This window comes from Lepisosteus oculatus, chromosome 2 (assembly GCF_040954835.1).
Source record: "Lepisosteus oculatus isolate fLepOcu1 chromosome 2, fLepOcu1.hap2, whole genome shotgun sequence".
In the NCBI taxonomy this organism is placed as follows: Eukaryota; Metazoa; Chordata; class Actinopteri; order Semionotiformes; family Lepisosteidae; genus Lepisosteus; species Lepisosteus oculatus.
Genome location: NC_090697.1, coordinates 22749866 through 22772973, shown reverse-complemented (window position 1 = coordinate 22772973; position 23108 = coordinate 22749866). Strand labels below are relative to the sequence as shown.

At 37.6% G+C, this 23108-nt stretch overlaps 1 protein-coding gene across 1 annotated transcript; it reads right to left on the bottom strand.

The window, feature by feature from the left end:
- Positions 1 to 13: 13 nt before the first annotated feature.
- On the bottom strand, positions 14 to 22811 carry nol10 (nucleolar protein 10). The gene is made up of 21 exons (XM_006626068.3): positions 22594 to 22811; positions 22197 to 22242; positions 20997 to 21095; positions 19921 to 19998; positions 17849 to 17886; positions 16896 to 17032; positions 16544 to 16609; positions 15718 to 15778; positions 15223 to 15308; positions 13491 to 13569; positions 12252 to 12401; positions 11402 to 11468; positions 9946 to 9998; positions 9078 to 9204; positions 7729 to 7808; positions 7346 to 7444; positions 6847 to 6933; positions 6200 to 6373; positions 3894 to 4141; positions 2410 to 2512; positions 14 to 937 (listed from the first exon to the last, which is right to left on the bottom strand). Exons 1-21 carry the CDS (start codon positions 22657 to 22659, stop codon positions 812 to 814), a joined length of 2070 nt encoding a protein of 689 aa, XP_006626131.2. The 5' UTR covers positions 22660 to 22811; the 3' UTR covers positions 14 to 811.
- Between the last annotated feature and the right edge of the window lie 297 nt (positions 22812 to 23108).

The window sequence follows — 23108 nt, the reverse complement described above, 5'->3', positions numbered from 1 at the left end:
ACAAGGGCTCACGTGCTGTCAGTTGTTTTTTATTGGGGACAGAGCACTTTGAAACTTGCTCCAAACTGCAACACAGTCATTCTGAAGTTTAATTATTTGATATCCTTAAAATGTATTTAAAATGTTGAGCATCATTGACATTACTCCTGAGAATTCAGGAATACAGCCCGTTAGTGGTCGATGTTTCTCTTTTTTTTCTAAAAGCTGTTTGTTTTAGTTACTGCCTCTTAAAAACGTATATTACCATGAACAGCTCGACCCTGGGCTACACTGCTTCAAACTGGACCAAGGAGGAGTGCATTGGGAAAAAAAAACACAAAACTGTTGCCTCACTTTAGACCTTGAAAAGTCATGTAATCAAGTTCATTCCGCTTCCTCCATGGTCACAAGTAACATCAATAACAAGGATGTTGCGTCAACTGGTCAGTCATATGCCTGAACTTGCAGGGCGCTGCTGAACGTCAGTTCTGACTAGAACCTTCAAAAGACAAGTGTGGACATTTTCTGCATTAACATGTTGAAGGAAACTCCACTCCATGTTTAAAACATATGTTGCGCATAAATACCATGAAGCCTGGCAGCAGGGCAGTAAACGTAAGAAAAATAACAGTTGTTTTGTCTGTACAAAGCAACCTTATCTGAAAAAGAAGGTATCAAGGTCTGTTGATACTGCTTTATTGTAAAGTACTGAAAGGCTTCTTTACCTAACCTTTGTGTCTGAGCTGAAGCCCACTGTCTAAAGCACGTTAGCACCCCCGGACGGTTGAACCAGGGTCCCAGGCAGAAGTCAGCATAAAAAAAACATTTTCTTTCAAAAGCGTCCTCGTCCTCTTCCTCGGGAAGGCCTGCTCTGGAGATGGCCGGCCGCTCTTCTCAGCCTCTTCCTCTCTTGGTGGTGCTGCCGTTCAGCTTCCTGCTGCTTCTCCTGCTGCTCAGACTAAGGAAAGAAAGGGCTGTCAGTACAACGCAGTGCTGCTGATCGATCCGACTTCGGCTGCTGGATATTGTCGTCCATAAGCATTCAGAGGAGGTCGCTCCGAGCCTGGCGCGAGTGACATGTGGAACTAAAGGAAAGTCACCTCACGCTTTGTTGTGAGCACAGAAAAAAAAAAGTGCTGCACAAACTGGACTGCAGTCAACATGCAACTTCATTCTGGATAGCTTCCCAGTCTAACTCAGTCCCTGGATTAACAATGCCAAAGCCACATATAGCACTTAAAATTGATAACTGTATAATCCCATGTGTTCGCAGGCATCTTTTGCTGCCTTTGGGAGGATGCCTGTAATTTACTATAATATTAGTGTTTTAAGATTTAATTCTAAAGCACATTTCCTTAAAGATTCCCTCTGTGCATTTGTAACTGCGAGACACAATGCTTGCTATAAAAGCTCATGAAAAAAATGATCTTTTGATCTTCAATAAATTCAATAAAAAAAAATATTTTTTAAATTAATCCAGGGATTGTCTTTTTACCACTCCGCCCACACTAAAATAAGGAAAACTGAAAGAAGTAAATCACAATTGTCGGGCAGTAGCATTATGCCGCCTTGCTTTACATTTACTTATCCCATACGAAGATGATGAGAGACTTGTGTAACCACTTTGACTAGATAGCACAGCTGGGCTTCAATGGAAATGCTGGAAACCAGGCACTTACCAGGATTGCATTACATTCACCTATGCCATAGATGGCGAGAGTGTCTACTACAGCACTGGGGTATAGTAGGGTATCGCTTTTTGCTCAGCACTGACTAAACATAGAGCAGTAAACTTACACCACTGTATGAACATAGCCCCAGACTGCTATGGTGCAGGTGCAGCAGTGGGTTTCTTCCCTATTGTAGGTATAGTATGTTACCACATATGATCTCTGCTGCCAACCCAATAACCCCAGAATTCCAGAGAATTTCCTATGAGTTTCCAATTGTCAGCTTTTGGATTTACTTCACAACAGAGGTCATATTCCACTAGAAGGAGGAGAGAAAGTAAAAAACAAGTCTCCACGATCTCTCAACCAATGAGGAGGAAGCACAGGCACAAACCTACGAGAAGTTCACACCACTTATAAAATCAATACATATTAAATAATGATAATAATTAGAAAGTATTCTGTATTGCTTTTATTATAATAGTTAGATGTTTACAGCACTTTAGCTATTTTTTTAAATAGGGATTTAGGCCCATTATACAGTCTACTGAAAAAGAGCTATCCTGAAGAAATCCTGATGCATACACTAGCCTTTTGTTCCATCAACCTGGGATTTTCTGGTATAAGCCTGAATTGTGATCTTTCATTTCAGCAACTTGAGTTAAGATCCTGCACTGGCAATTCTATTCTAAGTTTTAAAGAGTCTAATTGTAATTTTGACAGAGAGAAAAAATTGTTATAAACTTAAAAAAAAAATCACCTTCTTCAGTTTGAATGTCAGCTGTTTGCTGCCCACTGTGGTGTCAGAGACACTGAGCGTTCCAGATTTCTCTTCGAGTTTCAAACGATCTTCAAGCGTAGTTCTAGAGGAGAAAGCAGATGTGAAAACAATATTAATGAATATTATTTCAAAAACAGGATGAAAATATATCTTCATAAGAAGACGTTATATATGTCTTTGGTTGTTTGAAGACGTATTTTGAAGAAAAAATCAATTTGTGATTAACAGGCAAAATCACAAAGGCTTTGGTCTTGAAAATTATATGTCTTCAAAATACTGGGAACTTTGATGTCCTTTTAAATCAACTTGGAATGCAAGAAGATTTATACAAAACATCTTCTTTTAAAAACATAGTGTATAAAGTATTCTGAAGGACTCTTTTGTATATCTTTTACTGTAAAACTGGAAAGAACCGCGTGATTATTCAAATACTTCGAATTTTTAGTACCCACTGTTAATTTTGTTATGCCCCCCAATGTGGAGTCAGCAGTTATGCATTTTTCACTTCTCGGCTTGCATTCTCCACAGGGTGGGGATAAAGAAGTGCAGACAGAATCCTCTGACTGGCTCATTTTCAGTCACTCATCTTTTCATACTTCACAGTCACCACAGCAGAACACCAGAAGTTTAGGCAGCAACACACCAACAGCACCCGAGAGTCGGCAGGGGTCAATGTGTCACTGAGAGAGCCCTCGCCAACTAACCCCACCCCAAACCCCAGAGAAATTTGTTAAAGAACACTAAATTAGTATACAGGAGACGTAATAATTCCCTTGAAGAAAATACTGCGTGCACGATACTACGAGTACTATTAATAAATGACTGAGACTATATTCAGCTCCATGTCGCACTCCATATAGAAAGTGGAAGACTTCTTTTGAAACTGCATCCAGCAATAAATGTAGATGCTGGCAGAGATCCAAAATGTAAAAATACTCTCACACCAGTGCTTGTAAGGGCCCGATCAATACTTGTGTTCATTAAGAACCAGAAAACCAATAGCATTCCATAAATTAGGGACTAGATAAAATACCAGTGTGAAAGAGGCCCATATATTTTCCCATAGGTCACCGTAGAATGTGTAAAAATTGCTGACATAATTCAGCATTGCTTAACAGCACACAAGCCTTCCAAAACCAACAATTAGGTTAACAAGACTAGATTCTGTCTGGTTAAATTAAAATACTTGATTTAAAAGTATATTTTGAAAAGAAGTATTCAAAGCAATTTCATAGAAAAAAATCAAATTACACAAGTCTGATGATTGTTTTTTTTTTTTTTGCTTGTGAAAGGCACCATTGTGTGCCCTTTAGTGTTTGACATTCATTCTTCCTTCTGACAGAAAAAGCACAAACGTCTTCGCTGGAAATTGGGGAATTCAACAAAACCGTCGGGGACAGTCACAGCTTAGATACAGAGGGGTGAATCAGGAAACTGGATATGGAGATACGAATCCCACTCACTTCTTCAGCTTCTGCTTCCGAGCCGTGTCTTTGAAACTGCGGAACTCCTCGCCAGCCTTGATCTCGAAGAATCGGGGCTCCAGGCTGGTCCGTCGGTCCTCCAGCTTCTTCTCCCGCCGCCTGGCCTTCTCCTCCTGGCGCAGCAGCTTCCTCTGCTGCCTCACCTCCTCCACCCAGCTCTTGTCATCATCGGAGCTGTCCGAGCTCTCCTCCTCGCTGGCTTTCCCCTCGGGCTCTTCCTCTTCCTCCTGGGAACACGAGGAAACAGGCTCACAACTAGACTCCCGCCCCGACCTGAAGACGGGTTTCTACCTGATACTTCATTTGCTGGAAATCTGGCACAAAAAAAAAAAATGCTCAAACTGCTTTTTACGCCAGCAATGAAGTCGATGTTTTTACACAACAGCACCACTTACAATCATTCATCATGAGAAGCATGTTCCAGAAGCACATGGTGCCAGCCAGGACTGTGCCCTGGACAGGATGCCAGTCCATTAAAGGGCCTCATTCACATTCACGCACACGCACACGCACACGCACACGCACACGCACACGCAGAGACAAGTGAAAGACTCCCATCAGCCCAGCTAGCATGCCTTCGAAAGAAGGGAGGAAACAGAGCGCCTGTGAAAACCCATACCAACCCAGGGAGGCAAGCTCCACACATAAGGTGAGCCAAAACTAACTGAAGAAAAAAAATAGCTATAACTATTTTTGATTAGCTTCTACCCTCCTTCAAGATGGAACCGTACAACTCAAGAGACTCAACTACTCATTACAGAAACATTCTATTAGAACGTACAGTAACAAACATTTACTTGCTTTTTTCCCCAGTAAGAGTCTCATATAATGTATTTTGTAGGTGTCTCTTAAACTCACAAGACATCCTTGAAAACATTTAGTCAGCAAGCAAACTGTAGAATTGGAATAGCACTGTAATTATCAGAATTACAAGGTTCAAGAAATTGTAGCTACCAGACTTCTGAGAAACGCTGCACACAAAACAGATCTTTCCTCGGAGCTGCCGGTACAATTACAAACCAATCCAACAACAAATTCTCTAATAATGTGTTCTGAGTCAACTCATACAGGCCAGACTCTTGAGGGAAAGGAATTGGTCTGTCCATTTAATGTGTGGACAAAGGAAGATGTGAGAAGAACGCTGGGCAGAAGACTGCAGAGACAAAAGGCTTCACAGAATTGGTGATCAGAAACCACCTATCCTCCCACTTGTTCTAATCATGCATGAAAAAAAACATGCAACACAGCCTTTATTCTTGCACAATGCATTAAACAGAAACTGCAGTATCTGAAAATCACAAACTCACAGGAGTAAGGAAGATGTCAATGTAAAAGCAAAAGCCCATCACAGTGTGTGCTTTGTCTTGCAGATACCATTATCTTCTCTAATGTTTCACTATGGTCTCCTCTTTCACTCTGTACATAGGGCACCGTCTTGCCACATTTTTTACTTTTGTTTTTGCCTTCCTTCATTGACTTAATGCCTGTGAGTTTTTGAGTCTCTTAAGAACCGAATGTGGTGAAACTAAAACCGACCATTCTCTAATGCGATATTACCGGTATTTGCACACAATTTAGATAAATATTGCATTAAAATGTACAATGTAATTCCTGACAAATCCCTTAATTTTTATGGAAAAAATGGTTTTGAAGGCAACAGCATTTAACTGAAAGCATACTGCCTCATTCATCCGACTGCACCCTTATCACATTTATTAGGAATTGACCCTGAAAATGCAAATGTTAAAGACTTGCAGAGTTCTCTCGGAGAGCATCAAAACTCCACATTCACTGATCAAACCCACAGACTGGAGGAGGTCTTCCAGCTGGCACACTCTCCATCTTAAAAGCATCCATCAGCACAAGCAAAGAGCAGCCCAGAATCTAAAACAACGCTTCCGAGAAATCTCTCCGAGTGTTTTATTCTGGGTCACTCAGGGTAACTTACGATTTTTCATTGCCATTGGGTGGGACAGGTTAGGATTTAAATAACTGTTTCAGTTCTGCACACATCCCTTACTAATGTTCATAACACGGTGGCTGGGTACAAAATTATAGATAAGTATTTGAAATATGAGAACACGAAAGAAAAAACAGTGGTACAAACGTCCTAATTTGTACTTGGCATCTTATACTAAACAGGGAGAAAAGCACCAAGCATTTTCCTGGCACATTTATAATGCATGTCTGAGAGTGAACGATGCAAATCTTGAAGGGAATAAAATAACTCAGGACACTAGAAAACGGGGATGTTTGGGCTGTTAAGCTATCAGGACGGTCATTACCTGCAAAGGAGCCTCCTGCTGCTCCAGCATTCTGAGCTTCTTTTTCCTTTTCTGGTTGACCTTCGACACAATGGGATTAAGCAGCCGGAACTCCTCACTCATCTCGTCCACCTGGTAATCTGGGTTCTCGAACATCACCTTGAAGCGATCATCACTAAGGATGCTTGGCATACGCTGCATGAAAGAAGTAGAACAGAAATGAAGAAGGAGAACGCCAAATAACGGGGAAGTTTAATTAAATGCATGATGACGGGATTATGAGACTTTAAGTGAAAAAGAGTCTTTTCACAATCATCTTGGTGTCTCATGAAATCATTCATTAAAATGAAATGGTTTTAGTCCTGATTTCCTAAATAAAGGTTAAGGCAAGACTTTTCAGTTGACTTAATTTCAGTCAGAACGCAGAGAAAAAGGTCTATACCAGGATTACCAGAAAAATTCCAAGAAGTGTATTACACAGAAACAATTTAAAACAAAACAAAAATAAACTATGCTCATTAAATGGAAGGAAAGTATTTCAAAATCCTACGGGTGACAAAGAACACCACCCTAGACCACTATATCAGGATCATGACATGCCCCAGGAGAAGAAGGCAAGGAAAACCCGGAAGAACTCTGAAATGTCATTGTCAGGAGAAGCTTCTCACCTTCCCTTTCTTTTTCTTCAGGAGATCTTCATCTTCCCCTTCTTCCATTAGCTTCATTGCCAGCTCCTTGTTGACACTCGGCAGTTTCTGTTTCACAACACACAGATAAAGGGAAATCCGAACTAAAACACATGCCAGACCAATATTGCAAGGGCAATATTGCTTTGTGCTGTATTCTAACAAGACTATTCCCTACGCAAATTATGAAGACAATTGTGGCTCTTGGCCACGTCACACTGTTCATGTATAAAAGAACACCAAAGCTTCAACCCACAGTAGTGATCGTTCACGTCATCTTTCAGTTTTTTTATTTTGTTACCTGCGTAACGAAACTGATATGAAGAAACGTGAGAATGACTATTAAATAACTTCAAGAATAAGGTACTGAAAACAGTGAACTTAAATAGTTTAAAATAAACAGTCTTATAATTAATAAAGGAGAGCAGGAAAGAAAACAGCAATTCCTTCAAGGTCTCTCCCGCTTCCCAGGATACTGCACCTTTATTTGCACTCTTTGTGTCCTGGTGTCTTCTATCTTCTGTCGAATCTTATCCTTGCGATATTCATCATAGGCAAATGGGTTGGCCATGGACTTCACCTAAAAGTACAGCAAATGCACCAAATTGTATAAGGACTGTATGGTATTTAAACACAGTAGTTATAGCTACATATTTACAGAAAAAAAAGGTTCACGCAAAATAGCATATTTAAAAAATGAATGAATAGCATATTTAAAAAATGAAAACTTAATCAGAATGAGTTGGTTCCTGACCTTATTTTACCAGAGGTACAATACAATAGATGTTTATTTTAAATAGTTATAAATCTGAACCATGCTCCCACAATCATACACAAATAAAAGAATTATAGAAGTGGACAGACCTTATGGTACAATCGAATATCCATGAAGAATCCATGCATGTAAGCTCGAAGAAGTGGGGATCCAATCAGATGTGCAAGGCCTATAAATTCAAGTAGAATTTAGATTCCAAGGCTCATTTAAAGCCATACTCCACATCTAAATACACAAAATTTGCAATGGCTGTGAATATAAAGGAATGTGCAGTGCTTTTGAAAGGTAATAGTACTGCTATTATAATTATGATAAAGGCTGCTTTCTAAATTCAGTTTGGGTTTACAAATAATTAAAGCGGAGAACACATTAATGCCAAGCTCTTAGTATTTCAAGTACCATTATAATCCTCAATGTACACTGCACAAAAGCACACACAGACTTTGGTCCTGAACATCTTTTATCTTTTTTTCACAACGTCAGCTCCTACATCTGAAAACCGAATCCTGATTGCTAGTTTCATAATTGCCAGTGGGATTAGCAATTGCTTCTGTCTTCCACGTGGCATTGTAATTAATACTCCCTTAAAATGCAACAGAAGCTGTGAAGTAAAACTCACTGTCCATTTCCAATTCATTATAAAGCTCTACAATAAAATGAAACCTACATATCAATTTATTCACTTTTCCAACTGTTTTCTAACCGCTTTATCCAGTACAATTGAAAACAGGCCACCCTTTATTCAGCTTTCCTTGTTACCTATTTTAAAACAAGTAGCTTAACTACTGGATTGGTTTCTGTTTACTATCACTGTTTTGAAAGTGGTCAAGAAAAGCCTACAGTCATGCCAGTTCCAACCTGACAGCACAGAAATAAGTGTACAAATTCAGTTTAGCATGTAAAAGTAGGGAGGAGAGTACAAGAAATAATATGCCTTGGAGCACTGATTCACTGTGTGCTGACGTGTGCAACTGCTATTAACTTGTACTGTTCATGTGGCGGAATATTTCATTGACGTTGTAACTTGAGGGAGGCAGCAGAAGCAGTGACTCTGACAAAGGATGAAGGGCACTCACAAATACAGCAGTAATATTTACTCAAGGTGTGCTGCATGGTGTAACATTGGTTCAATCATCCATTTACAAAACTGAAAAGAATGACTGCCCAGCTTTTTATACAATTTTTTTTACGATTCCTCAATATATCTGGTTTGGACTCGAATATACCACCTCTTAATAAAAATAAACCCCACTGAAAATGACTGTTTGAAAGATTTTTTACATCGCATTATTGTTGTCTGGCTTCAGGGGATTGAGATCTGGCTAACTGTAGGCTTTTTAGCAGGAGCTGGCTGCTTTCAGTGCGATTCTGTTGCTCTGAGCTGCAGGGAGATTACGTAACAGAACATTCCAAAGAGGTAACTAGTGCCTTGGCTCACCAAGGTTTTCCAAGTCCTTTCTGGTGACGAATTTGTAGTCATCGTACACCGTGGTTTCTGGGTTCTCCTCCAGCTCCTCTGTGAGGTTGTCCAAGAAAGAACACCAGCGTGGAGCTGGTCCCAGAGCCTAGAAAAAAAGGGGCAACCCATGGCAACAACTCCAAAGATGGCTTTTAAAAGTATTAGTCTACAAAACAGGGTTTAAAAAATGCATTTTGTTTTATTTTTTGTTTCAGTATTTGCTGGAAAATGTTTAAAAAGTGTTAGGAGTGTAAAACCATGATCTTACAATGGTTCAATGCATTCAGTGCACTTTAGATGCTACTGTTTTTGTTTCTGTTTGTTATTAATGTACAGACGTGCTTCGCAGTGCAAAATGTTCAGATAGTAACACACAACAATCTAGCTAGTTTCTAGTGACAACCTCCTAATGTTGCATGAATAGGCTGAGAGATTCTATTGCAAAGCCGTTCTTCCCCCACTGCTGTGTCAGCATTTTCTCCCAGCTTGTGCTACAAGTCATATCAAAGAGAAGTGCCTCATCTTGTTCTAATTCTTAGACCTTTTTTTAAAAAGCACTAAAATAATAAAATGTGAGATACTCAGCCTTACCTCATAATAACAAAGTAGAATTTAAACAATTAAGCAACAATCTTACCAGTGATATTAAGAATTGAAAATATCCACAAAAAGCTTTCACTCACTTTTTTAAATTAATCATTTTTAGTTAGTTTTTCAACACAGCTGTAAGCAGCAGATTTCTTTAGATAAGTTGTATTGTCTATGTTTTACCCCTTAAAAGTACAATAATTTCTATTCTTTTTTTCCATCAAAAGAAATATTATAATATGAACTTATAAAATCTTACGGGAATGTAAAATGTATTCATTTTGGGATCCTCATTAGCCGTAAAAAGCATACCTGTAACACAAAAAGCATTATTGTTAAGTCTATTCTATTTTCACAACCTTGAACAAGGAAACTAATGTTCCTAATACTAGAATAAATTCCAGAGATGGATGGTGGGTTTTAAAAAAGCAAAACTACCAGATTTGAACAATGGATTTTAAAAATGTTCTCTCTCTCATTACAAACAAAAAGCTCAGGTGAACAAGCTGCTATTTACTTTATTGTAATTGAACTAAAGTAGGCAGCAGTGAGGAGTAGTGGTCAGTGCTCTAGACATTTAACTGGATTTGTAACAAATTCCACAAGGGGTGCTGCTGTTGTACTCCGTAACTCTCATTAAGGAAGATAACTTTTTTCCCGGATTAGCCAAAGATTAGCAGGTGCTGCCACCTGCTGTTTGAATGGAAGAATCTCAATATACACTGTGTGTAAAGTGTAAGGTTCTTCCTCCACGGGAGAAGACGAAGAAAGTTACAGCAGAGAATCAACAGTAATGGTTTGGTTTTTCAAATGTTTTAAAGAAGCAGTTCAGGCACATTGAAAGGAATAATGCATCCAGCCTTCTTCTAACCATTTTTTCCAATTCAGTTTTGCTGGGGAGCCCTGGACAGGATGCCAGTCCACTGCAGGGCAAACACACTCCATTTCCAGGGCAAGTTTCCCCAGAAGAAAATTATCCTACCAGGATGTTTTATACTGTGGGAGGGAACTGGAGCCCCTTGAGAAAACCCATACGGGAGAATTTAGAAACTCCATTCAGACAGACTGCTGGTCCACAACTGAAGTCGAGGCCGCAGTGCTGCGAGGCAGCATTGCTAACCACTGCACCACTGTGTCTCCCACATTTACAGAAAGTAAACGTGAATCAAGTACTAGTTACTAACCTAAAAAAAGTTAAAGTTTAAACAGTTACTAAAGGCCAAACCCTTTATGACATGCAAGCAAAGGTGCTATGAAAATCTGACCCTCAAATAAAATCTCTTGACGGATCTCAGAGGGATAAAGTACAGTTTAAGCTAATGTTCCTCTCACAAAGTTATATTTTTTATGCAAGCGAGCAGTGTGAAAATCTACACTGTTTAAACAGATGCACAGGCTCAAGTAACAGGGTAAGAGGATATGGTCTTACATGCCAGACCACAGTCCCCTTGCAGTCAGGCTTTGAGTTAGGTTGTCTTTCAATTAACTTCTTCAGCCTCACGATGCCAGAACAGGCCCACTGCATTACTGAAAAAAGGCCTCATCAGAGGCTTTTTTTCATTCAAATGTGGGAGAAGAATTTTCTGTCATTGGCATTATAAATACACAATACAATATTCAGAAAAATAATATTAACATAGTGTTAAAGAATCTCAATAAAGGGAAACATGTATCATACCAATGGGTGTCCTTGACACATTGTGTGTGATACTTACCAGAATTGGGATACAAACAGATATCATTGATGTCATGCTGTGGTTCTATTGAGGCAAATACTTTTCCCTGAAAATAAACAAAATCATGCATACCGTCAGACCTTTCAGTGTTTTTTCCATGAAAGCCTGACACCATGCTTGTACTCAGTTAGCCAGATTGTTCCTCCCAAACTTGATTCCCAAGTATACAGTTTCAAACAAGGCAGTAAAACTAACTGTTTTATTTCAAAATTTAACACACAATGTTTCCCTATCTAAAAATATGATGATAATAATTTTTTAAGTAATATGATGTTATTATTTATTACATTATTAGATGATCTCTTAAACAAAAATATTTTATTTCAGATTTTGACAAGCTATAATGCCACATTTAGTAAGCGCAGGGAATATTATTCTGAAGGCTCTGCAGTCTATCAACTTTAAAATAATTTCAAAATTATGTTCTTTGTAACAGGTGCATCATGTCAGTGACTGAAATTGGCAACTGAAATTTAATTTATTTCATATTCAATAATCCCACTATTCACTCAGCTGAGAACGACACTTTATTCAGAAAACATTTCAAATTTGTTTTTTTTCCAATCTGTTACTCATGAAGTATAGAGACTCTTTAACATAACCAGACCCATTTTTTGTTCTGGGATGCAGAGAAAATTGAACACTCTTTATTCTTCTACGTGCTATTTTTAATTTTTTAGTTTACATGTTTTAAAGGCTTTTACTGATGCTTAAAACTGTTCTGCATCAGATAATGCTACTGAGCACATATCAGATTGTGTTTCTGCCTGTACAACAGTAAGAAGAATGTCTGAAGCAAACATCTAGAGATGAACCTAACTCAACCCACCGTATCTGTGTTCCACATCTTGATAATCTTGGAATCTGCAGACAAAACCAAATCTAATTGGTCCTGAAACTGAATGGCTTTGATCGGGAGCCCATAATAATGATCCTTTACAATAAGTGGGCGACTGGAGCGGAGATCGTACATCAAAACCTTGATGAGAAACAAAAAATGTTTAAAGCAGTTTTTATTATCTGTTCTTCTCCACTGAGAGGATACCTATAAATGATCTGACCACAGCTGAAAACAGGCTTATAACGGAAAGCAAAAATAGAAAGCATTCTCGGCCATATTCAATCTCCTAGAATCATTATCTTTAAAATAATAAATACAATATAATAAAAAAGGCTTCAGATTTAGGTTTAGCAAACAGTCTTGTTTGACTTCTAGTTTTAGGAAGTTTTATTATTGAACATTATTATTTTAAACATTGTATTTGTTAGAATACCGTCAACTGCAATCATCCTCATTCTGAAAAAAAAATTTTGTTGGGACCTCTTCAGCCAATATATTTAAATAAGTATACTAAAAAACACACTCCAAACTAGACTGCAAGGAACTGGGAAGCAGAAACTAAATGCGAGTTGAATGGGCTCAGAGTTCAGTGATCAGTCTATAACTCTGTTGAAGTGACTGAAGAGACAACATTCAGTAACTGAGACTTACCGTGGAACCATATTTTTTAACAAGCAGATGTGTTTGAGTTTTTCTTGCAAACAAAATACAGCAAATGAAGGTATGTCACCTTATAAAAAACGTAACTGGTGAAAAAAGTCCTGAGCAAATAAATTGTGCTGTGGGATTAGAGACTGTCTCTATTTGCTTGAACACATACTATACACAACAGGAACTGATAAGACAGTCATCTAGCAAGCATGAGAGCACCACGTTATCTTTTTTTCCCTACAATAACTGTATAACAAGGAAAATTATACTTCTTTATTATACTTTTTTTTACAAATCTGTTTTTTACAAGAAAACCCAAAGTAAAATGAAAACAGAAAAATTTAGATCCAAATATCTCAACAGAACTATGCCTTCATTCTTATACTACTTTAACTTGGAGAGAAGACATGTCAAGTAAAAACTATTTGATCGTGTTTTTGGCTGAATAAGCTTATGATTTTGTTTATACTAAACTGATTCACAATTAGAACATCACAATTAGACACTAATTTACATATATGTATTCAGATACAGATTGGTGTCTTCATAAAAGTTCATAAAAGCTCAAGCACTTACCTGGCCTGTACTTGTTCCTACTGCCATATGCAGTGCCCCTTTGAATTTCAGGGCAGACACTGATGGCAAACCTTCCACCCTGCGATGGAAAGACAGTTTATGACAGCCACTTCGTGATAACACACACAGCACACAGCAGAGAAACACAGCTACTCTCCTACTTCTAAGGAAGGTACTGGCCTCTAGTTTTGTAGAAATAACACAATGATATTCTGGATGTTGTTATTTCATTTCAAATGACTTAATTTGGCAAATCACTTGGTTAAAACAGATTTTTTTCATCATCTTACATCACAGATGAGATTATCTATTTTAGGCCTAAGACAATTGATAATTAAAATTTCTGTACTGCATTCGAGCTTAAGTCTAAATTGAAAACCCTGATATTTGATTCAGGCTTGATATTTGATCCACATATGCAGCATATTGTCAAAACATCTTTCTTTCACCTTAGAAATATCGCTATAGTTATCACTAACTGTGGGTGAAAAGCTGATCAACACATTTGTCTTCTCCCAAATTGACTTCTGTAATGCTGTACCTGCTGGGGTTTCTAAATCCACATTGAACAAACTGCAGTAAGTCCAAAATTTGGCAGCCAGTATCCTGACCAAGTCTAGTTCAAGTGATCACATTTCTCGTATCCTGGAGTCATTGCACTGGCTTCCTGTCAAGTTTTGTGTTGACTTCAAATTCCTCATGTTCACCTATAAGACTCTGCACGGCTTGACACCTCAGTTCCTGTCTGAACTATTATCGTCCTACTCCCCACCTCACAACCTTCACTCTTCTAATTCTGGTCTCCTATCTGTCCTCCAAGCCCATCTACACTTTGAGAAGCCACCTTTAAAGGTGTTGTATAAAATAAAGTTTATTATTATTATTAAAATATTTCTAAAGATCAGCACTATTGCTCCAATTACAACAAATTATTTTTTAATTATGTGGAAGGAATTTGCTGTTGCAAGACACGACAACACCAATCTTGCTTTAAAAACAGCACACAGTACAAAACTGTAGATTATGATTTGGATAATTTATTCTCGGCTTATCTTCCTACTCACTCAACTGTAGTGGATGATTCTGGACATCATGAGTGGAACACATTGAATGCAAGTCACAATTTATCTGATTAAGATTTTAATGAGAGCAGGCTATAACATTAAGAGATGTGTATGGGAAGCTGTGTCAGTGTGCAAGCTGCATGTATGTACCAAGCAGAGGTTAATTCCATGTTGAAAAATAGACTTAAGAAACAACAACTTTTCAGTTGTCGAGTCCTTTTCAAGTGTGTTATATAAGGAGGAATTAACTTTGACTTCAGCTAGAACAGATGACAGCAGTTTTTTTAATGCTCAAGTTTCAAGAACAAACAAGCATTTCAGTTGTTTAATTAACAACAAATGGAAATAACAAAGCAAACAGTGTTTACTCACTCAACAGGTTCCAGATACAATTCTTTAAAGAAAACCATATTTTTTATGAATTAAAAAAATGATTTATGACAAGCTATAAATTTAGGCAGCTCTTTAGTGAATCTTTGTTGTAGCAGATATTGTCAGGTGCATTAAACATTTTACTTATCTTTTGTTAAAGACAGTGGGACAGGTTACACTGACAGGTAGCCACTGGTCTCGTGGCACCACCGCACTTGAGTTATTAATAAAGCTTTTAAATGGTTGGAATTAAACCTACCCAACAGCAACCAGTTATGTTTTCTTGCATCACTTACTGCGTATTTTCTGTGACACTACTTAAAGCACAGTCTAGTAAGCCCACTCGATTCCTTGTCCGTGGATCCCAGCATTCAACATTCCCCTACAGAGACATCGACATTAAACATTACAAGATGAATACAGGTAGTTCTTGATTTACAAAGCAAGAAGAATTTATGGGAAACTGCTGCATAACTCAAAAATATATCAATTAAAAACTAATTTTCTTATAAGAATACATGTAAATAGGAGGGTGAATACCAAGTTCACAGTAAACCAGGGGACTGAACTCTCAAAAAACATTACACATTTATTCATGTACGATATTCATATAGCTGTACTAAAAGTCATGTTTCAATTACATGTTAATGTTATCATATCAATATCAATTGAGTGCTTAATTTGCATGATTTAGGGATTGCAGGTGAATAAACCAGTATTGAATGAAGATGGACCGATTATATATAAAAAAAGCAGGAATGCACAGCCTTATTAGTGAAGTCCTGTTGTACCTCTGCTGTTCCAGTAGCAAACAGGTAATGGACAGGATTAATATCACACACATTGTTCTCTCTGTAAACAGAAATAACAAAGGGAAAACATTAAATTGTTCCTTTATGGAAGGTTTATTTCCTACAAAGCATATATACTGAACATCAATGAAAATGATCACTTGCAATGGTAACTAATTCACAACCATATCAGGAAAACAACAAACTATTTTAGTGGCAGGTTCACTGACACTGAACAGACGTGACAGGTAACTTCATTATCATTTTGTAATTCATCACTCTTTTGTCCTCCACATTGGTGGTGGCAAAGGGGAGACCTCATTATTACTACTACTATTACTACAGTGGAGGCAAAAGGAGCTTCCACCAAGTACTAACTCAAGGGTGTGTACACCTATTTTTTAAAGTTTTCATTTGTAATAACTTTGCAGAATGTTTGAGCATTTGTTTTTGACTTTGATGTTGTGTATTACACTGTATAAATAAAGGCAAAATAAATTCTGATATTGGTTTCAGGTATTGGTTAAGCGACCAAATGTGTACTTTGGAAAGGGTGCGCAGACTTTCTATAGGCACCGTGCCTGAGAATGAAATGTACAAACTGCTCAGCAATAAGGATTTCTTAAGATTTTGGTTTTTATCGCTTGTATGAAAATTAAAAAAAATCTAAATTAGGTAATAATAAAACAGGGTTCAAGAGAAAAGCATTAAGTACAGTTGGGATTTTTTAGGATTTTAATTTGTTTTGGAGAATGAAAGTTGACATAGCACTAGCATCCTAATAACACAGTTAGATTTGTAGACATATTCCAAAAAAGGTACTTACACTGCATCTGTTTGTAATGAATTCAGAAATCTCCCCTGTTCTAAATTCAATCTGTACACCTCTGAGCTAGAAAATAAAATTACAAAATCTCTTAAAAAGGACACTTCTTGAATTTCAATTAAATGAGCATCAGCTATTCAAACAACTATATTGCATCTTTATACAACTGTATTTCAAAATTCTGTTTTGGGACAACAAAAACACACAGGACATGTAACAGTGAAAGTTGTGTTAACTTTACAGTAGTTTCATCTCTTGAAAGGCCATCTAATTCCAACTACCTTTGGCATGCAAGTGTGTTTAAATGTATTAAATTTTCAGTGCACGTAATCACCACAGTCAGTGTCCTTACCTTGCTCCAACAAAGTACAAGTCACAGGATGGACTGTGATACGAGAAGTCTCTGCCAAACTTTGGTATTCTCGTCTTGTAGTAATAGCCATTTTGAGAATGAAATTCTACATAGCGGTCGCAATGCAAGAAGACAAGCTAAAAACAAAATAATTCATATTTTTCCTGTCAGATTTCATTACCAATTTAAAATTGTTAAGTTAAGCAACTGAATTACAAAATTATTATAATATGATTGAAGGTAGATGCTCTGGTGTAAGCAATTAACAGGGAATCTGGGTCGTTTATTCTTTTGAGCAATAACTGCATCATCTATATGTGCAAACATTTGTAATGTAACTAGTGTGCATGCAGTTCTCTCATGACAAACACAATCTTAGTAATGTGATACAGTAGGCATTAATGACATAAGAATGATGGTGATCTGAAAATTATTTTCACATATATACAGCTACATTTTTTGCTCGGGATTGCTATATTGCCGAAAGAAAAATACATTTAAAACAGGGTTTTCAATACATGACAAAAAATACCTTCCCATAAATGTAAGACAATGTCAGGAAAAAGTCTGTGGTCTACCTCGGTCTACAATATATGAGAATTATTTTTTCTGTATTCTCATATATTGTAGACCTAAAATTTAATAAGAGCTTTGTGAAAATCCAAATAAAAGATTAATATGATACACAATTTAAATGTGTTACACAAAACATAATATTAGAATTATTTAAATCATATTAAAAATTATTTCCTCATGTGAATAAATGTCAATTTACTAATTTCCATAATTATATTTGGGGTACACAAACTTTTCTAGTTTCCAAAACTCAACTGATAATCAATTTTTAATCCATATTAAATTTCTTCTACATTTTAGGATGGAATTATCCCAAACTTGTTTTTAATTTGATAATGCTCTTTCAAGGGCAAAGAGTGCTTTGCAAAGACACGTACCTTGGAGTAGTCATCGGACAGGATGTCAAAGGCTACAACTGTAAGGAGAAACGAGGCTGTTTAGTGTCCGGAAGACTGCACTTCTTCGATTGAGACCAAATTAAACTACAAGTCAAATCTGAAAGTGTTATTGTCAAGACAAGGCCCGTTTCACTTTGTATCCTTTCCATCAACCTGAAAATATTTTTAAAAAAAGACTTATTATTGTACATTTTATTTGTTACAGCTATAAGTAACCCAGTCTGGAATAGACAATTGTGTGTCCTTCACCTCTCAGCTCATGACTGGAATCCAATAACCGCACAGCCCACAGGCCCCCTGGATGTTCTGCCCCGACTGCAGGAGACATGTGTCCCATGAGTATATCAGGACCAAAGCACACAGGAGGCCACAGAGGTGAGACAGCACTGACAGACTAATCCCTTCCTACTGGCCTGGGAAACCCTGGGGACATGTCGTGCCTGTGCTCGGGTGACAGCTTTTACCTGTAGAGCCACTCAGGAGGCCCAGAAAACATTTACAAATAATTTACAAGTGTTTCATTTATGGCACACTGTCAATTCATTGTGCTAGCAGCCATATCACCCTGCAACTCACAACTGGCAACCCACTGAAGCTAAGCAGGCATGAGCCTGGTCAGTACCTGGATGGGAGACCTCCTGGGGAAAACTGAGGTTGCTGCTGGAAGAGGGGTTAGCGGGGCCAGCAGGGGGCACTCTCTCCCTGCGGTTCCTGTGGGTTCTAATGCCCCAGTATAGTGACATTATACTGTAAAAAAGCGCTGTCCTTCAGATGAGGTGTAAAACTGAGGTTCTAACCATCTGTGGTCATTAAAAATCCCAGGGTGTTTCTCAAAAATAATAGGGATGTATTGGCCTTTACCAATCATGGCCTCCTAATAACCCTCATCTATGAACTGGCTTCATCACTCTGTTCTACTCCCCACTGATAGCTGATGTGTGGTGAGCGTTCTGGCGCACTATGGCTGCTGTTGCATCATCCAGGTGGAGCTGCACATTGGTGGTGGTGGAGGGGAGTCCCTATTACCTGTAACACACTATGTAAGTGTAAGGAGTAATAATAATTCTTAGCACTAGTGCTATTTTAGGTGGTTTAAGGGCTGAGGATCCAAACATAGCACTAGCAGCCATATCACCCTGCACCCAGCACCCACCCTGCACCCACCCTGCATTCCACCCTGCATTCCACCCTGCATTCCACCCTGCATTCCACCCAGTTTGGAATAGGCTGTCAGGGAAATAATAGGACTGAAAAGTTTATATTTCTACTTATAGTACACATATTTACATTTTATTGAGCAGGTTCTGCTGGGTTACTGTCGAGTCAATCACAGCAATATGTGATGTTACATCTTAATTTGAATATAAAAAATGTATCAATATCATACCACACTAACTTTGGACATTTTCATTTTCTCAGTGCATTAGGCGTGGAGCAAATATTAAAGAGAAAAAAAAAACAGCAGAAAGATCTTGGGAGTGAATTGTCTATAGTGTCCCCAACTGCTGACAACATCTTTTCATGCCTATCACAATTTATTTGTTGTGTTATTTGATCAATGTACTAGAGGGGAAACAGCACCATAATTAAATTTTAATCATCGTATTACTTCTTTATTGCAATGGGCTTTCATTACAGAGGTCAATACACAACCTCACCAGTGCGTGGCAAACCTGAACTTGATATCAGCCTTGTGTGAAAAGTATCTGCTTACCATATGACCGAGAGTACTGTGACTGCACATTTCCTGTATGCTTGCCCATGTACTACCTGCATCTTCATCACCAAATGATGGTTCAGTATAATTATAGAACCATGATTGTGCCACCGACCTTTCCTATGAACTGAGTTACAAGATTTAATGTATCTGTGGTAATTGGGAAGATTAAAGATTGTGTGGGCAATATAAGAAGAAAAGAAAGGGTGAGAAGGCAGTTTCCAAAAGATATTTAAAATCACCAACACTTACTGTCACACATCAGTTACACACTCATGGTTAAGAGCTTCACGAATGGAAAAATTGCAACCAACGAAATAAAGCTTCTGCTTACCATCGGAGTCGAGGCATCTTTCAAACTTCAAAGACAACTGGTAAGTATCATAACAGCGAATCCGGGGCTTATAGGTGCCTGTAAAACAGTGTGATTGAAACATCATGCTTCTACCATATGTAGAGCAAAAGCCAACTAAAATCATTTAGGATGCAGCTCCTAACTTCCATCCTGTGTTTACAGCTTTAAATCTGTAAAAACTTACAAAAGGAAAAATTGCTTCCGAACCAATTATAGATTCACACAAAAATTAAACAAGTCCTTTAAATATTTCGTACAGATGAGTTAATTACTGATTATTCATTACAATCAGATGAACAGCTTTTGCTTTATTTTGTTGCCTGTTACAAGGCAGGGGAGACAAACATACTAAAGGACCACTGGAGATTTTATAGCAGTCTCTAAATATCCAGTTTAAGAACAAGGGAATTATTAAATTAAAAAAAGGAAATGCTTTAATTAAGCACATAATGAGTTCAATTAAGTAATTATGGCAGAGGAGAATGGGAATTCAGAAACCTTCTAACCCTTCAGGAGTGGAGCTCTGTTTTAAAAAAAAAAGTGCGTGCCCCAGGACGTTTATACCTAAAGAAGGTACTAAAAGACGTGCCTCCGCAGAGTGTAAGACCCTGCTTGGTACATAGGAAGTCATGAGAGATGTTAAGTATTGTGGGGATGTGGTGTGACATTCCAGCAAGAAAAAAGTAATTAATTAACACACTTTTTGGAAGTTAACACTACTATAAAAACTGAGATCTAATTATACATGAGGTAAATTTATTGTCTGCTTGTTTACTTACTGGATAAGTGTTTATTTGTGATAGTTAATATTAACAAAATATTCAGATACTAATGAAGTGGTTGACTAAAATGATTAGTCTGAAACCAAAAGGAAAACAATTAAGTAATACAGAGATCTCTTTCTTTAGGTTCCACAAGCCCAGCATCTCTAATACGCTGAATTCATTCTATATTTAAAGTATAATAATCTGAAGATATTGCAGATAAATGAACTGGAAAGCAGTCTCAAAGGATGTATTGCCTGTATGTGCTCGAAAACACTACACGTCACTCACCAGCTGCAAGGATATACTGTCCATCGCGTGACACTTTAATGGACGTACTGACTGTGGGCATGTCAAAATCCTGAATGAGCTCAATTCTCCTTCGTATGTCTGAAAAAGAGAGACGTTTTTTAGATTCCTCTATTTTAGAATTCTAAATACAAAGAAAGATTTTATACCTCAACTAATATTATACCTCAATACTTCAAAACTGTTCCCCTACTTGCAAACTGTATGTCGCCATTTACTGTATATGCTTTCTTGACTGTACCTTAAAATGTCATTTATGTATGTATTATGAACAGTATTACAATCACAGTGATACCAGTCCTGATTTCTCTTCCAATTTCCCTGGAGAAATACTCATTCACAGAAATATTGTGGGTTCTAATACATGACATAAATTTGGAGACAATTAAATTTAGTTGTTCTTGTACAGCATGTCAGAATTCATCCCAACTATTCACTGTTCACTTGTCGTACTTCCTATAAGCACTGTGCAAATGTCTTGGATATCTTAGATAGAATAAGGAGTTATATATTACAGAATAAAGAATTTAGTTAAAGCCCACACTAGTCTTCTAGTATAGTAATAATAATTCTTTGCATTTTGTGTATATAGCGCTTTACATTCCAAAGGATCCCAAAGCACCTTATATGTCATAGGGAACCCATTTTATCATCAAGTGCTTTATGTGCTAGCTTCCCCACTATAGTTCTATAACAACTTATTATTTATACTGCTTAGTTTGTGTTACATGAAAGCATACAGTACCTGACATTTAACAATCAAGAATTGGTATTGATCAGTCTTCAAACAATTCAACCGATAAAAAACTAACCATACTTGAGCAGCCAACTTGAAGTGTGGTAGCAGCTAAACCAACTCATTTAATAATCAACACTAATGAAAGTGTTGATGAACTAATGAATGAACTAATGAAACCCATTACTCCTCTCTACACATCCATAGTGCTAAAAGGCTGCTGTTGTACTGGAAAATCTTTTTGTATTGCCGATTTATCATGATGATCACTTAAGCTTAAAGTTAATCTATTCTACATCACCTATATTATTTTAACAAATGCTCCAAGCGTACCGTTCCACACATTAAAGTGCTATTTAGCATGCTACTGGCCAGGTAACTCTATATAAAATAACTCACAATATCAATCACCAATGTCTAAGCAACTTAAAAATGAATATACTCACCGACATCCTTCTTCTGTAATGCCCTTTTCTTTCGGTCCGAGAGCCACTGTGCAAAGAAGTATATATATATGGGTCACTTAACGAGTGACATTTTGATTCGCATCACAGAACCAACATTCGCATTACGTACCAAGAACCTTCATCAAAACGTATTAATGCAGAATGTCGAAATAAAGCAACTGGACACAACGTCACTATTAAAATCCCGAAAAAACACAGGCGTAACAAAATGCCAATTACCAGTTTACAGGCTGGGGTTCTTAATTCAAATTTAATTTTAAAGATATAAATCAAGGCTTTCCGTATTATACAATAATTTCTCTACACACGTATAGCTTAATTACATGATATCTTGTGTGTAGCTACAAAGATACAATACTACGTTTGGTCGATTTACCTCAGGCAACGACTTTCCACAGCTTAAGTTATATATCTTCACGTCATTTACGCTGGAAATCTGCATCCTTTCTAATATCAGTCGAACAGCTCATTAATAAAGTCGGATACAGAGTGAAGACTGTAAATCATGTATGTTCGCAGAAATATGGTGCCCACGTTGTTTCACACTCAGAGTATACACACACTTCCCAGTCGGCACTAATCCTGGTGACAACAGGAAGCGTGTACGTTTATTAACCGGTCCGTGAAGAAACACCAGGCGAGTCTTTGGCACACTCATGTGTCAGGAGGGTGGGGGAAGAGGTCGTTCTTCTGTAACTAAAATTCTGTGTATGATTTGCATGTGAGAATACGAGTGCCTTCTGTATACATTTACAGTGGCTAATAAAAACTTTGCAACATTGATTTTTCTTATGTAAAATAACTTTACATTATGTGCTGTGACGTGTACATGCAATAGTTTTAATGGGATGCAAGTGAGGTTTAATTACGCGATCATGAGAATCCCGTAAC